General features: G+C 39.6%; 1 protein-coding gene across 1 annotated transcript in view; it reads right to left on the bottom strand.

The window, feature by feature from the left end:
* ADAMTS20 (ADAM metallopeptidase with thrombospondin type 1 motif 20) overlaps positions 1 to 15454 on the bottom strand; it is a 231939-nt gene that overhangs the window by 195640 nt on the left and 20845 nt on the right. Inside the window, exon 2 of the mRNA XM_038770479.1 lies at positions 3356 to 3615. Coding sequence (XP_038626407.1) covers positions 3356 to 3615 — 260 coding nt within the window. The remainder of the gene's footprint in view (positions 1 to 3355; positions 3616 to 15454) is intronic.

Below are 15454 nucleotides of genomic sequence, written 5' to 3' on the forward strand. Positions count from 1 at the left end.
ATCTGTCTCTCTCCCTAGACTGTAAATTCCTTGAAGGAAGGATCCTGTCTACTAATTATTTGTACTTGTGCAAAAGCTTGGTTAAGTGCTCTGCACACAATTGGTAATCAATAAGTACTACTGATTGATTAATGAGGACATCAGCAAACATATTTCACTTCTTTGCTTCACTACAGAAAATATAATAATAATAATAATAATAATAATAGTGTTTATTAAGTGTTTACTATGTGCCAAGTACTATTCTAAGTGCTGGGAACGTGAGGCTCACAATCTTAATCCCCATATTGCAGATGAAGTACCTGAGGAACAGAGAGGTTAAGTGCCTTGCCCTGATAAGTGGCAGAGCTGAAATTAGAAATGTGAATTTCCCTTTCACATGACCTTCTGACTCCCAGTCCTGTGCTCTATTCCACTAGACCATGTTGCTTCACTAAAATATTTGGTGAGGAATGTGATATTCTAAGACCCACTGATATTTTCAAATTGATGCATGCTAAACCATTCCTCAGTATCCTATGCTCTCCAATAGGTTATTCTTTTCTTTGTCCACTAAATGTGCTCCATAAAAAGAAATGAGTTCTGGAATTTGAAGAAATATGTTTCTGAATTGTACTTCTGCAAGAATAGTTTGAACTCCACAGAACAATAATAACAACAACAACAATAATAATAATGGCATTTGTTAAGCATTTACTATGTGCCAGGCACTGTTCTAAGAGCTGGGGTAATAATGATAATGGCATTTATTAAGCATTTACTATGTGCAAAGCACTGTTCTAAGCGCTGGATAGGTACAAAGTAATCAGTTTGGACACACTCCATATCCCACATGGGGCTCACAGTCTTAATCCCATTTTACAGGTGAGGTAATTGAGGCACAGAGAAGTGAAGTGACTTGCCCAAGGTCACACAGCCAATAGATGGGGGAGCTGGGATTAGAATCCATGTCATCTGACTTCCAACTCCATGTTCTTGCCCCTAGGCCATGCTGCTTCCCCTGACAGAAGCCACAGGCATTATATAAATCCCAGAGTAGGAAAATACAGGATTTTGCTTATTAAGCCTATAGATGAATTATGGATTTTCTAACAAAATAAACATATCTCTGTGAAACCCAACAAGTTAAATGATTGCACATGGGATCTGCTTTTAATTGAATACGATTAGATGTGGCGGTATAGCATGCCTGGGATTCTCTAAATACTGAGTCCATGAAGAAACAAATAGCTAGCCCAATGTCTTGTAGTAATTTAATTGAAAAAAGGTTTCCCATTGCAGTAAAAGAAGAAACTGCTACCACCCTTCAACAGAAAGATTATATTAGATACAATTTCAAGGCAATTTGCAGACATAGCTTTCCAAAGTACACCTAAAACCATGAGCCCTCAAATATAATCATACGGCATTTTAATATACCACAACTTCTCTGTGCCTCAATTCCCTCATCTGTAAAATGGGGATTCAGACTGTGAGCCCCACGTGGGACTACCTGATCACCTTGTATCCCCCCAGCGCTTAGAACAGTGCTTTGCACATAGTAAGCGCTTAACAAATACCATAATAATAATACCAAATGATATGCATTTTTTTACATAAATATATAGTGTAATTTCCAAAACAGTGCCTTGATGGAAATTTTTATCTGTACCACAGGCTCCAAGAAAATGATTTTTTACAGTCATATCTCAGTGGAGGCAAGAATGAAGACGATCCTGTCCCACAGGCCTCTGGAGTCAGTGGAGAGAATTCCACGGAGTTCCCGCTGTCAACGGACACTGAAAATCAGTTCCCAACTAGGCAGGCAGTTGTAACACAAGGGTTCCTTGCCACTTTGGAGAGGCTTTGGAGCCTTTCCCAAGATCCCCCAAAAGTAATGAAAATCTCTATGCCATCGTTTTCTTTCCAGGAATTCCCCAGGGCTCTGTTCCTTCTGACGGAAGCGGAGATCTGATAATGAACCACTGATCTAGTGGCACAAAAATCACCTAGGATAAAACCTGAAAAATCTCATCAAACCTAGGGAGAGAGCTCTTCCCCCTTTCCACCTACCTACCCACCTCCAGAAAATAAAAATTGAAAAAAAAAATCAGATTAAGGGACAGCATGGCACGGTGGATTGAGCCACCCCCATTTTACCTCCTTCCCTTCCCCAAAGCACCTGTATATATGTACATATGTTTTTATATATTTGTTACTCTATTTATTTATTTTACTTGTACATATCTATTCTATTTATTTTATTTTATTTATTATTATTATTATTATTATTATTATATAATTATTATTATTATTTATTTATTTTATTTTGTTAGTATGTTTGGTTTTGTTCCTTTTAGACTGTGAGCCCACTGTTGGGTAGGGACTGTCTCTATATGTTGCCAACTTGTACTTCCCAAGCGCTTAGTACAGTGCTCTGCACACAGTAAGTGCTCAATAAATACGATTGATGATGATGATGATGGTGATTGAGCACAGGCCTGTGAGTCAGAAGGCCATGGGTTCTAATCCCAGCTCCGCCACTTGGCTGCTGTGTGACCTTGGGCAAGTCACGACACTGCTCCGTGCCTCAGTTTCCTCATCTGTACAATGGGGATTAAGACTGCGAGCCGCATGTGGGACAGGGACTGCGTCCGGTCCGATTTGCTTGTTTCCCCCCTGTACTTAGTACAGTGCCTGGCACACAGTAAGCGCTTAACAAATACCAAATTATTACCATTATCATTATCTCTGGTGCTAGGGGACTGCTGGTTCATATCATATGTTTTGAGCATGACCCCGGTCTTGAATTCTTTATGCTGAATTCAGGTATTATCCATTAGTATGGTCATAGATAGAAAAGGTTTCTAAAATTTGACCCGTCCTAAACTAGCCTTTTTGCTTAAACTAAAATCTTAAAATGCCCTTTTTGTGAGAAGTTTAAAATGAATGCATTCTTGTACCATACTTGGGTGCATACTACAGAAATGTTCTTGCTTTCAGTATGGTTCCATCATGGCTCAGTGGAAAGAGCACAGGCTTGGGAGTCGGAGGTCGTGGGTTCCAATCCTGGCTCCGCCACTTGTCAGCTGTTTGACTTTGGGCAAGTCACTTCAACTTCTCTGTGCCTCAGTTATCTCATCGGTAAAATGAGGATTAAGACTGTGAGCCCCACGTGGGACAACTTGATCACCTTGCATCTACCCCAGTGCTGAGAACAGTGCTTGGCACACAGTAGGCGCTTAACAAATACCACCATCATTATTATCGTTATCAAATTGTGGTAACAGAATCTCCCTGAAATACTGAAAGCATTACAGCCAGAAACCATCACCAAGGTCACTGAATCTTGGCAGCGTTGTTTAGTTTTACTTACAATTGACATTAGGGTTAATATGTAGTGCTGCAAATTCCGTCCATGATAGCGAACCATTTTAGCATCTGCCGTAACCATAACTTCCACGTATCTTGGATACGAGAGAAAACGCTTTTTCCGGTTATGTGTTTTACTCCTTTCGTCTGTTAGAGATCCATTTTTTAAGAGATATTGTAGAACCATTTCCTTTTGTGCATTAATATCTTCCTTTATGCTGTTGTAGTTTTGAAATGGTAGACTACTTCCCTTTGTTTCATTTTCTGTAAAATAAAAGCAAATAACACCCGGAAAATATTAGTGAATCATAAGAGACTAAAACATTGTACAAATTGGAAAACGAGTCATAAAACTGTAGTACCTACAAGCTTCCTACAAGCTTCTTTCTCATATAAATCAGTGAGAGGATAAAAATCAATTATTATTATTATTATTATTATTATTATTATAAGTGAATCATTTGAATTCATGAAAATTAATTGCAAGTTTAGAACAGTAAACTTCTATATTTTCAAATACTTCAAGTCCACATAATAGACACACACTTCATATTCAAAATCTCAAAGGACGCAGGTGATCGGTTGCTAAGACTTCTACCATGCTATTGATACGGCTCACGGGATGGTCTCTCTTGATTGCTGAAGTGTACTTTCTGAGCGCTTAGTACAGGGCTCTGTACACAGTAGGTGCTCAATAAATATGATTGATTGAATGAATGAATGAATCTTCCCAGCCTTGATTCCTCCACATCAGCACTTATTCAATTGGGTACAATTTGGATACTCATTCCCTATCTCCTAACGTCTTTTGTAAATTACTTTATATTCTTTTACCTCCTTTTGCTGCAATTTATTTTAGCATCTACCCTCAATAATAATAATAATAATTTTGGTATTTGTTAAGCGCTTACTATGTGCAAAGCACTGTTCTAAGCGCTGGGGAGGATACAGGATGATCAGGTTGTCCCTTGTGAGTCTCACAATCTTAGTCCCCATTTTACAGATGAGGTAACAGGCTCAGAGAAGTGAAGTGACTTGCCCAAAGTCACACAGCTGACAGTTGGCAGAGCCGGGATTTGAACCCATGACCTCTGACTCCAAAGCCCGGGATCTTTCCACTGAGCCACGCTGCTTCTCTGCTTCTCTGCCTCAAGGGCAGGGATCACTCAAAGGCTTAGTACAGCGTGGCTCAGTGGAAAGAGCACGGGCTTGGAAGTCAGAGGTCATGGGTTCAAATCCCGGCTCCGCCAATTGTCAGCTATGTGACCTTGGGCAAGTCGCTTAAATTCTCTGTGCCTCAGTTACCTCATCTGTAAAATGGAAATTAAGACTGTGAGCCCCCCCATGGGACAACCTGATCACCTTGTCACCTCCCCAGCGCTTAGAACAGTGCTTTGCATATAGTAAGCACTTAATAAATACCATCATTATTATTATTACTGTGCTCTATATACAGTGCTCAATAGGTAGGATTGATTGACTGATTGATGATTGATTAACTGTGGGACTACTACAATCAAAATACCCATCAGCAATCCAATTTCATCCTTTAAAACTCATTCTTAAAGAAATGAATGATAGCTTTGTTTAAAATAATTAAAGAAATGAAACAGTCTGTGATCTAGTCTTAGAGAAATGCATACATAGTCATTTTGGTGAAACTTTAAAATGGATAGACCTGAAAATCATTATTTCAGACACCAGAATATTCTCAACAAATTTCTTGGGAGGGCGTGTGGGCCATTGGAAAGAGCTTAGGACTGCAAACCAGGAGACAGGCGTTTTTGTCCCAGCTTTGCTAATTGCTTACTGTCCCTTCATTTATCTGTGCCTCAGTTTCCTGATCGGTAAATTGAAGATAAAAGACCTGCATATATATTCATTCTCTCTCTCTCTCTCTCTCTCTCTCTCCCCCCCCCCCCCCCCCCCCGCCATGTGGGACAGGGACTGTATCCAGTCTCAATATTTTAAATCTAGTGCAGTGCTTGGCACTTAGTAAATACCATCATGATTATTACATCGACCACTTTAATAAAAATTTTAGGGTTTCTACGAACACTAGTTTTTCTCTAAATAATTACAAGTAATAATTGTGTGTTAAAAACATGCAAAGCTTTCTAAGGAATCCCTAGAAATAGAGACGTTCAGTTGGCACCAAATCACGCAATAATCACCAAGTTCTTCCTTACAAGCAATCTAGTCATCATCATCATCAATCGTATTTATTGAGCGCTTACTATGTGCAGAGCACTGTACTAAGCGCTTGGGAAGTACAAATTGGCAACATACAGAGACAGTCCCTACCCAACAGTGGGCTCACAGTCTAAAAGGGGGAGACAGAGAACAAAACCAAACATACTAAGAAAATAAAATAAATAGGATAGATATATACAAGTAAAATAAATAGAGTAAAAAATATGTACAAACGTATATACATATATACAGGTGCTGTGGGGAAGGGAAGGAGGTAAGAGAGCACAGGTCTGGCCTTGGAGTCAAAGGCCTGGGTTCTATTTTTGTCTGTTGTGTGTCCCGAGGCAAGTAACTTAATTTTTCTGTGCCTTAGCATCCTTATCCATTCTCCCTCCTACTTAGGCTATGAAACCCATGTGGGATGGGGATTCCATATTAACTGATTAACCTGTATTTACCCCAGCACTTAGAACAAACAGTACATGCACACAGTAGGTGCGTAACAAAAACCACAAGTATTACAATTCTATCAAACCAAAATTCCTCTTGCATTTATGCCCATTTTTCTCATGTTCACTCTTGCAGGAAAAATAACTACTCACCATTCTCCTTATAAAAGCCATCATATGCTTGCAAACAGTTACTAAATCAACTCTTCGTTGATTACATGAATGAATGAATATGTCAGGGGCATGCTATCTTGAAGTAAGAGCTAGATTTTATGTTTTGATATAAATAAAAAGTCAAAATCAATTATTAACCAACTGCTCAGCTCAGGAATTTACCCATGAAAATGTATAAAAAAATGTATGTTGTTTCATGTAAATTCTCCTATGCCCTTTCTGTCAATACGAATTGTAGACCTAAATAAATTACAATCCTAAACTTACAAGCAAAAACAATGTTTTCACTCAAGAATTACATGGGTGATGTTCCACGCTTTGACTGTTCAAATGTTTTCAGAGCAACTTTTTTCAATGGCTGAATAAATTACTCTTCCAAAGCACTGCAGATATCTACTTCATGTTGTTCATTCAGTCATATTTATTGAGTGCTTACTGTGTGCACAGCACTGTACTAAGCATTTGGGAAAGTACAATACAACAATAAACACACATATTCCCTGCCCACAACGAGTTTTCAGTCTAGAGGGGAGGAGAGAGATATCAATATAAACAAATTACAGATATGTACACAAGTGCCGTGGGGAAGAAGAAGAGAGTGGGAGAAGAGGAAGCGGGGCTTAGTCAGGGAAGGCTTCTTGGAGGAGATGTGCCTTCAAACAAGGCTTTGAAGATGGGGGTCTAGTGGGTAGAGGACGTGGGCTCTAATTCTAATCCTGCCTTCGCCACATGTCTGCTGCGTGACCTTGGGTGAGTTGCTTCAGTTCTGGGCCTCAGTTACCTCAACTGTAAAAATGGGGATTAAGACTGGGAACACCATGTGGGACAGGGACTGCATCCGACTCGACTACCCTTTATCTACTTCAGTGCTTAGAACAGTGCTTGGCACATAGTAAGTGTATATTAAGTAAGTCACCTGTATATATGTATATATGGTTGTATGTATTTATTACTCTATTTATTTATTTTATTTGTACACATTTATTCTACTTATTTTATTTTGTTAATGTTTTGTTTTGTTCTCTGTCTCCCCCTTCTAGACTGTTACTACATAACAGTCACCTGTATATTAAGTCACCTGTATATATGGATATATGTTTGTATGTATTTATTACTCTATTTATTTATTGTATTTGTACACATTTATTCTATTTATTTTATTTTGTTAATGTTTTGTTTTGTTCTCTGTCTCCCCCTTCTAGACTGTTACTATATAACAGTCACCTGTATATTAAGTCACCTGTATATATGGATATATGTTTGTATGTATTTATTACTCTATTTATTTATTTTATTTGTACATATTTATTCTATTTATTTTATTTTGTTAATGTTTTGTTTTCTTCTCTGTCTCCCCCTTCCAGACTGTGAGCCCACTGTTGGGTAGGGACCGTCTCTATATGTTGCCAACTTGTACTTTCCAAGCGCTTAGCACAGTGCTCTGCACACAGTAAGCGCTCAATAAATACGACTGAATGAATGAATGGGGGAAAGTAATTGTCTGTCAAATTTGAGGAGGGAGAGTGTTCCAAGCCAGAGGCAGGACATGGGCCAGGGGTCGGTGGGGAGACAGCAAGACCCAGCAAGACCGAGGCATGGTGAGAATTTTAGCACTAGAAGCCTGAAGTGTTTGGGCTGGGTTGTAGAAGGAGAGTAGTGAGGTGAGGCATGAAGGGGCAAGATGATGGAGTAGTTTAAAGTCAATGGTGAGGAGTTTTTGTTTGATGTGGCAGTGGATGGGCAACCACTGGAGTGTTTTGAGGAGCGGGGTGATATGTCCTGAACGTTTATGTAGAAAAAATCATCTGGGCAGCAGAGTGAAGGACGGGCTAGAGTGGGGAGAGACAGGAGGCTGGGAGGTGTTAACAACTAGGAGGCCTTCCCAGACTGAGCCCCTTCCTTCCTCTCCCCCTCGCCCCCCTCTCCATCCCCCGCATCTTACCTCCTTCCCTTCCCCACAGCACCTGTATATATGTATATATGTTTGTACGTATTTATTACTCTATTTTATTTGTACCTATTTATTCTATTTATTTTATTTTGCTAATATGTTTTGTTTTGTTGTCCGTCTCCCCCTTCTAGACTGTGAGCCCGCTGTTGGGTATAACAACACCTGTATATATGTATATATGTTTGTACATATTTATTACCCTATTTTTATTTATTTATTTTACTTGTACATATCTATTCTATTTATTTTATTTTGTTAGTATGTTTGGTTTTGTTCTCTGTCTCCCCCTTTTAGACTGTGAGCCCACTGTTGGGTAGGGACTGTCTCTATATGTTGCCAATTTGTACTTCCCAAGCGCTTAGTACAGTGCTCTGCACATAGTAAGCGCTCAATAAATACGATTGATTGATTGATTGATTGATTGGGTAGGGAGCGTCTCTATAGGTTGCCAACTTGTACTTCCCAAGCGCTTAGTACAGTGCTCTGCACACAGTAAGCGCTCAATAAATACGATTGAATGAATGAACTGGTAATGAACAGGGACCACTCCACAACATGGCACTGGACTTAAATTTAGTTAAGAGCTTATGTGAAGCTTGAATGACATCATTCCCATGGAATATTTTACCAATCTGTCTTCCTTTGAGTCAAATGGTCTTCTGAATGATGTCTTTGTCCATTACTGGCTCACGCATATTGCGAGCCAAAACTAAGTTAAAACCAAACCTAGAAGCAATTCAACTATACATCCATGACAGTCAATCTTTCCAAAACAAAAGGTCTCTAAGTACCAGACTTTTAAGTTCCAATGAATAACGATTACTTATTTTATGAGGGCATTATGTAGCACAATATGCAGTGAGTCAAAAAACTGGATTAAAATAGAATGCACTACGACATCAAAACCCGAGCATGTCCTACAACCACAAATCCGTTTTACTGAAAGGATTTAATCCAACCTGAGTTCATACAAATAAAGTAGGCTTTTAACATGAGATTTGGGATAACACCGCAATGGGCAGTAAAAACACTGAACGAATGCATCAACTTTTACAATGAGTAAAGTCATCATTTTGAGATTGAATTACAGTGCAACCTAAATCAAGTTTATTGTTTTTTTTAAATTATGTTCATGCTGACTTGATGCTTAGTTTTGTGCCAGAGTGCACTTGGATTCGCATGACTCTTCTTAAATCATATCTTCAGTCTCTCTAACTATACATATGGTTGGTTCCTCCCAGATGCAGAAATCAGATGAAGAATAATGAACATCCCCAAAATGCTCAGCATACAAAATTTTATTTGACTGAAACATTTTGTTTAATTCATCATCATCATCATCAATCACATTTATTGAGCGCTTACTATGTGCAGAGCACTGTACTAAGTGCTCGGGAAGTACAAATTGGCAACATATAGAGACAGTCCCTACCCAACAGTGGGCTCACAGTCTAAAAGGGGGAGACAGAGAACAAAACCAAACATACTAACAAAATAAAATAAATAGAATAGATATGTACAGGTAAAATAAATAAATAAATAAATAGAGTAATAAATACGTACAAACATATATACATATATACAGGTGCTGTGGGGAAGGGAAGGAGGTAAGATGGGGGGATGGAGAGGGGGACGAGGGGAAGAGGATATATTACATGCATAATTACATGCATATATTTGCACATTTGTACATATGTTTGTTCATCTGTATGCACATTCAATCATTTATTCTGATTATTCTTCTTGTAAATATTTTTGTGTCTCTCTACTGTTCCTTTGCTTATAAGGTTCCATGTATGTCACCTAATGGGTGCACAATAAATACTATTACTACCATCACCACCGCAGCTACTATATCATTACTACTACTACTACTATTACTGCTACTAGAGAGTCAATCAAATTTATTGAGTGCTATGTGCAGAGCACTGTACTAAGCACTTGGGAGAGTACGATACAACAAGAAACAGACACATTCCCTGCCCACAACAAGTTTACAGTCTATTACCACTACTATTTCTTCTACCTCTACTACTACTAAAACAACAACATCAACAACAACTATTCTTATTAAGATACCTAGAAAACAATGTCTTTCAGGCTACGAGTTCTCCTCATGGACTGGAATTTCCTCCCCCGAAAGGTACCAAACTTCAGTCATCCCCACCTTTCAACACCCTCCTAAAATTCCACCTCTTCCTCAAACCTTGCCTGACATTATTCATTCATTCAATTGTATTTATTGAGCGCTTACTATGTGCAGAGCACTGTACTAAGCACTTGTAGACATAATCTACAACTCTAGTTGTATTGAGAGGCAACAGCCGCTTCTTGCAGTTATATATGCATTTATTTTAGCCATCCTCAGCATTTCTGTATGTATATATGTGTATATGTGTGTATATGCATATTTGCAGTTGAATATTCACTTGAGTTATATGAGTAACTCAACTGAACATTCAATTAACTTATCCTTACTTCACTGTTTGAAATTTTTTTTGTCTGTGTCCCCCCTTTCAGTGAAAATTCTCATGGGCAGGGAATGTGTCATTTCTTTGTTTTTTATCTTCCCAGTGCTTATTACAGTTCACTGCACCCAATGAGCACTCAATAATTGTTATTACTACTACATATAAAAAAAAACCCTTGAAAGCATGCCTTGAATGTTATAGGTTACAGTGCTCTGCACACAGTAAGCACTCAATAAACAGCAGTCAATCAATCAATGGCCTTTATTGAGCACTTACTGTTTACAGAGCACCTACTAAGCCTTTGGGAAAATAAAGTACAATAGAGTTGGTAGATGGGATCTCTGCCCACAAAGAACTTTCCAGCCTACAAGAGGAGAAAAATATTACAATTTATTACAGTAGGGGAAATAATAAAAGTATAAGGATTTTTATGTAAGCACTGAGGGGCTGGGGTGAGTATCACTGGCAACTGATTTAATTAAAAATACAATTTTAAAAAGAAAAATATATATACCGAGAAAAACAATACAATAAAACTCAGTATCATTACATTTTTCCCATTATTCTGTTCATCTATGCTTAATCTGTTCATCTTTCAAAGTTAGTTTGTTCTGCGTAGGAACCACCCGATATTCAGGTCACTACTATGGATTGGTTCACAGGTAAAGAAGAAAGGAACAAGAATGGCTACTGTTACCATGCCGTGGGTGAAGAGGGGTATGATAAATATCACACTCAGTAGATGCTTAATAAATATCATTAATGGCATGGCATAGTAGATAGAGCACAGGCTTGGGTTCTAATCCTAGATTGGCCACTTGTCTGTTGTGTGGCCTTGGGCAAATCACTTCATCTGGGGCTCAGTTATCTCATCGGTAAAATGGGGATTAAGACTGTGAGCCCAATGCTGGACAGGGACTGTGTCCAACCCGATTTGCTAGTATTCATTCATTCATTCAATCGTATCTATTGAGCGCTTACTGTATGCAGAGCACTGTACTAAGCACTTGGGAAGTACAAGTCGGCAACATATAGAGACTGTCCCTACCCAACAACGGGCTCACAGTCTAGAAGGGGGAAGTATTTTTCCCATTATTCTGTTCATCTTTCAAAGTTAGTTTGTTCTGCTTAGGAACCACTGGATATTCAGGTCACTATGATGGATTGGTTCACAGGTAAGGAAGAAGGGAACAGGAATGGCTACTGTTACCTAGTATCCACCCCAGCACTTAGTACAGAGCCCTGCACATAGTAAGCAGTTAACAAATACCATAATTATTATCATAATTATTGGGAGAGTAAGCACATGTGCCCAGCCCTCAGTGTAGTGGAGAGACAACTGATCAAAATTCAAATGGAAGAATTCATCACTTTAGCTTTCAGCTACCAGGGGCATCAGCCTTGAGCACAACAAATTAAAATACATCATCAATCAATCGTATTTATTGAGCGCTTACTGTGTGCAGAGCACTGTACTAAGCGCTTGGGAAGTACAGGTTGGCAACATATAGAGACAGTCCCTGCCCAGCAGTGGGCTCACAGTCTAAAAGGGGGAGACAGAGAACAAAACCAAACATACTAACAAAATAAAATAAATAGAATAGATATGTACAAGTAAAATAAATAAATAAATAAATAGAGTAATAAATATGTACAAACATATATACATATATACAGGTGCTGTGGGGAAGGGAAGGAGGTAAGATGCGGGGGTGGAGAAGGGGACGAGGGGGAGAGGAGGGAAGGGGCTCAGTCTGGGGGGAGGTGTTAAAGCATGAATAAGAGAATAGGCAGGGAATGTGTCTACCGCTTTTGTTATACTGTACTCTCCCAAGGGCTTAGTACAGTGTTCTGCACAGAGTAAGAGCTCAGTCAATATGACTGACTGATTGAAGACAGCATATGATCTGCTTCAATTTCAGTGATGCAGAGTGACCCCTGATCAGTCAATCAATCAATAGTATGTGCTTGGGTGGTCCAATAGAGTCAGCAAACTGAAACGTTTGGCACGGGCAGCCTAGCCACCCTGCACCTTCTCATCCTCACCAACCACGGCTGACAGAACTTGAACTCCTTGCCCCTGGTTAGCTGAAGGAAGGAGAATAGCACCTGTGGTCCGGGGCTTCAGAAAACCTGAGGAAGGTTGAGGCTACGGTAGCCATTTTGTGGCCATTTTTGTGAATCACACTCATTTGTTCATTCAATCGAATTTATTAAGTGTTTGCTGCATGCAGAGCACTGTACTAAACACTCGGGAAAGTACAATACAACAATAAAGAGTGACAATCCCTGCCTACAACAAACTCACAGTCTAGAGGGGAAATTCAAAGAGGAGGAACTATAGACAGTTACCCTGAATCTTTACATATGTTCTCCATTTCTAGTAGTAACAGTATTTATTAAGTGCTTGTTAAGCACTTACTAGGTGGCAAGTACTGTTCTAAGTGCTGGGGAGGATACAAGGTGATCAGGTTGTCCTATGTGGGGTTCACAATCTTAATCCCCATTTTACAGATGAGGTGACTGAGGCCCAGAGAATCAATCAATTGTATTTACTGAGTGCTTACTGTGTGCAGAGCACTGTACTAAGCGCTTGAGAAGTGAAGTGACTTGACCAAAGTCACACAGCTGAAAAGTGGCGGAGCTGGGATTAGAACCTATGACCTCTGACTCCCAAGCCTGTGTTCTTTCCACTAAGCCATATATCTTTCTGCTTTGTTCAAGGGATCTCTGCCATTTGTGGGTCTGGAAATGGGGAGGAAAAAGGACTCAGTTCATTAGCTACGGGAAGATTTACAATTTATTTTTTACCTAGTGGGAGGAATGGCAAGAGTAGCCCTGATAATGGTAGATGAGATCAAATTTTGAAAGCTGGCCAACGTTCTGTGACCGCAGTAATTTCTGGAAAACTATCATTAGCAAGACTGTATTATGTCTTGGCCACTTTATATAACAACTTCCCTGATGTGCATTCCAAACCATATTGTTCTCTATTAATCAAAATATAAAGTTATGTTGCCTTTCAGCTTTGATTCATTACTTCCAAGAGCACTACGTGTTGAGTTAATAAGTATGTTCTTAACATACTATAAAGGATTGCTATGGAGGGCTTCTCTGCATGTACCTATAACTAGCTCAGATGTAAAAAGAGCAACTACCATTATCTTATAATGTAATATAATATAATGAACTAATATTTCCACAAAGACGTTATCAAGCATCATTATCCACATTTTGAAAACTCGAGACCCAGAGAGATTTAGTGAAATGCTTTCCAAGCGCTAAGTACAATGCTCTGCACACAGAAAGCGCTCGATAAATACGATTGAATGAGTGCCCAACTTGACATAATTAGGAAATGAATCGATACTTTGTAAATACCAGTTGTTCCTTTTATCTTCTGGACCAAATTACTTCTACGACCTTTGCCAACAAAAAGGAAGAATGCTGTGAATTTAAAGAAAAATTACAATTATACAGAAATCCTCCTTCTTTCAGAAGTGGGACCAGAGAGAAGTGGTAGTGTCTACCAGATGAAACTGAGTCCTGAGAAGGCAGGTACACCACTTTTATGCCCAGGCCACCATGAAGCTAGGGCCCTTTAGATGTTCAGTCCTATTCTAGAAAATGAATATGTTCTCCTTCATTCATTCATTCATTCAATTGTATTTATCGAGCGCTTACTGTGTGCAGAGCACTGTACTAAGCGCTTGGGAAGTACAAGTTGGGAACATCTAGAGACGGTCCCTACCCAACAGCAGGGTTCACAGTCTAGAAGGGGGAGACGGAGAACAAAACAAAACATATTAACAAAATAAATAGAATAAGTACAAATAAAATAAATAGAGTAATAAATACATACAAACATATATACAGGTGCTGTTTCTTGAACCCTTGGATAGAAGAAGATTCAGGAGGAGGGAGCTCGTTGTGGGCAAGGACCATGCCTACAAACTCTGTTATACTGAATACCCAAGCGCTTAGTTCAGTGCTTGCACACGCTAAACACTCAATAAATCCGATTGATTGATTGATTGACTGGAGAGACTGGAGAAGAGCAGGAGAGATTTTAAGGAAATCACAACAGTTTCAATTTTATCAATTTTATCAATGAAGTACATAGGCAGATCAGAGAAGCAGCGTGGCTCAGTGGAAAGAGCACGGGCTCGAGAGTCAGAGGTCATGGGTTCAAATCCCGGTTCTGCCGCTTGTCAGCTGTGTGACTTTGGGCAAGTCACTTCACTTCTCTGTGCCTCAGTTACCTCATCTGTAAAATGGGGATTAATACTGTGAGCCCCACGTGGGACAACCTGATCGCCTTGTATCCTCCCCAGCGCTTAGAACAGTGCTTTGCACATAGTAAGCGCTTAACAAGTGTCATCATTATTATTAGTAGTAGGGGTGATCTCTCTCTATTTACAGGGATTGTCTCTCTTGATTACTGTATTGTACTTTCCCAAGCACTTAGTACAGTGCTCTGCACATGGTAAGCACTCCATAAATATGACTGAATTGAATTAGGGGAAAGAGAGCAAGGGAAGAGGAGACAGAGGGTTTGAGAAAGGTGTTAAATATCTGAAATAACTAGGGAGGGCGATGGGCACGGGAGACGATAAGGATGGAGAAATAATGTCGCTGTTGGAGGGAGAGGAGTGGCGGGGAGGGGACAGCACCAGGGGTGGGGAAGGGTTGGATGGGAATAAGCTGATGGGAATCAGTGCAGGGGGAGTGGGATGAGGGGAAGTGCTGGGAAGACGGCAGCGGGGAGGACGGCAGAGAAATGCCATGAGGAGTTCCAGCCATCAGGATAGAAATCCAAATACCTGGGACCTAGCAGCAGCAAAATGCCCCCTTCCTTTCTTCCT

The sequence above is a fragment of the Tachyglossus aculeatus genome, chromosome 2 (genome assembly GCF_015852505.1).
Source record: "Tachyglossus aculeatus isolate mTacAcu1 chromosome 2, mTacAcu1.pri, whole genome shotgun sequence".
Classification (NCBI taxonomy): domain Eukaryota; kingdom Metazoa; phylum Chordata; class Mammalia; order Monotremata; family Tachyglossidae; genus Tachyglossus; species Tachyglossus aculeatus.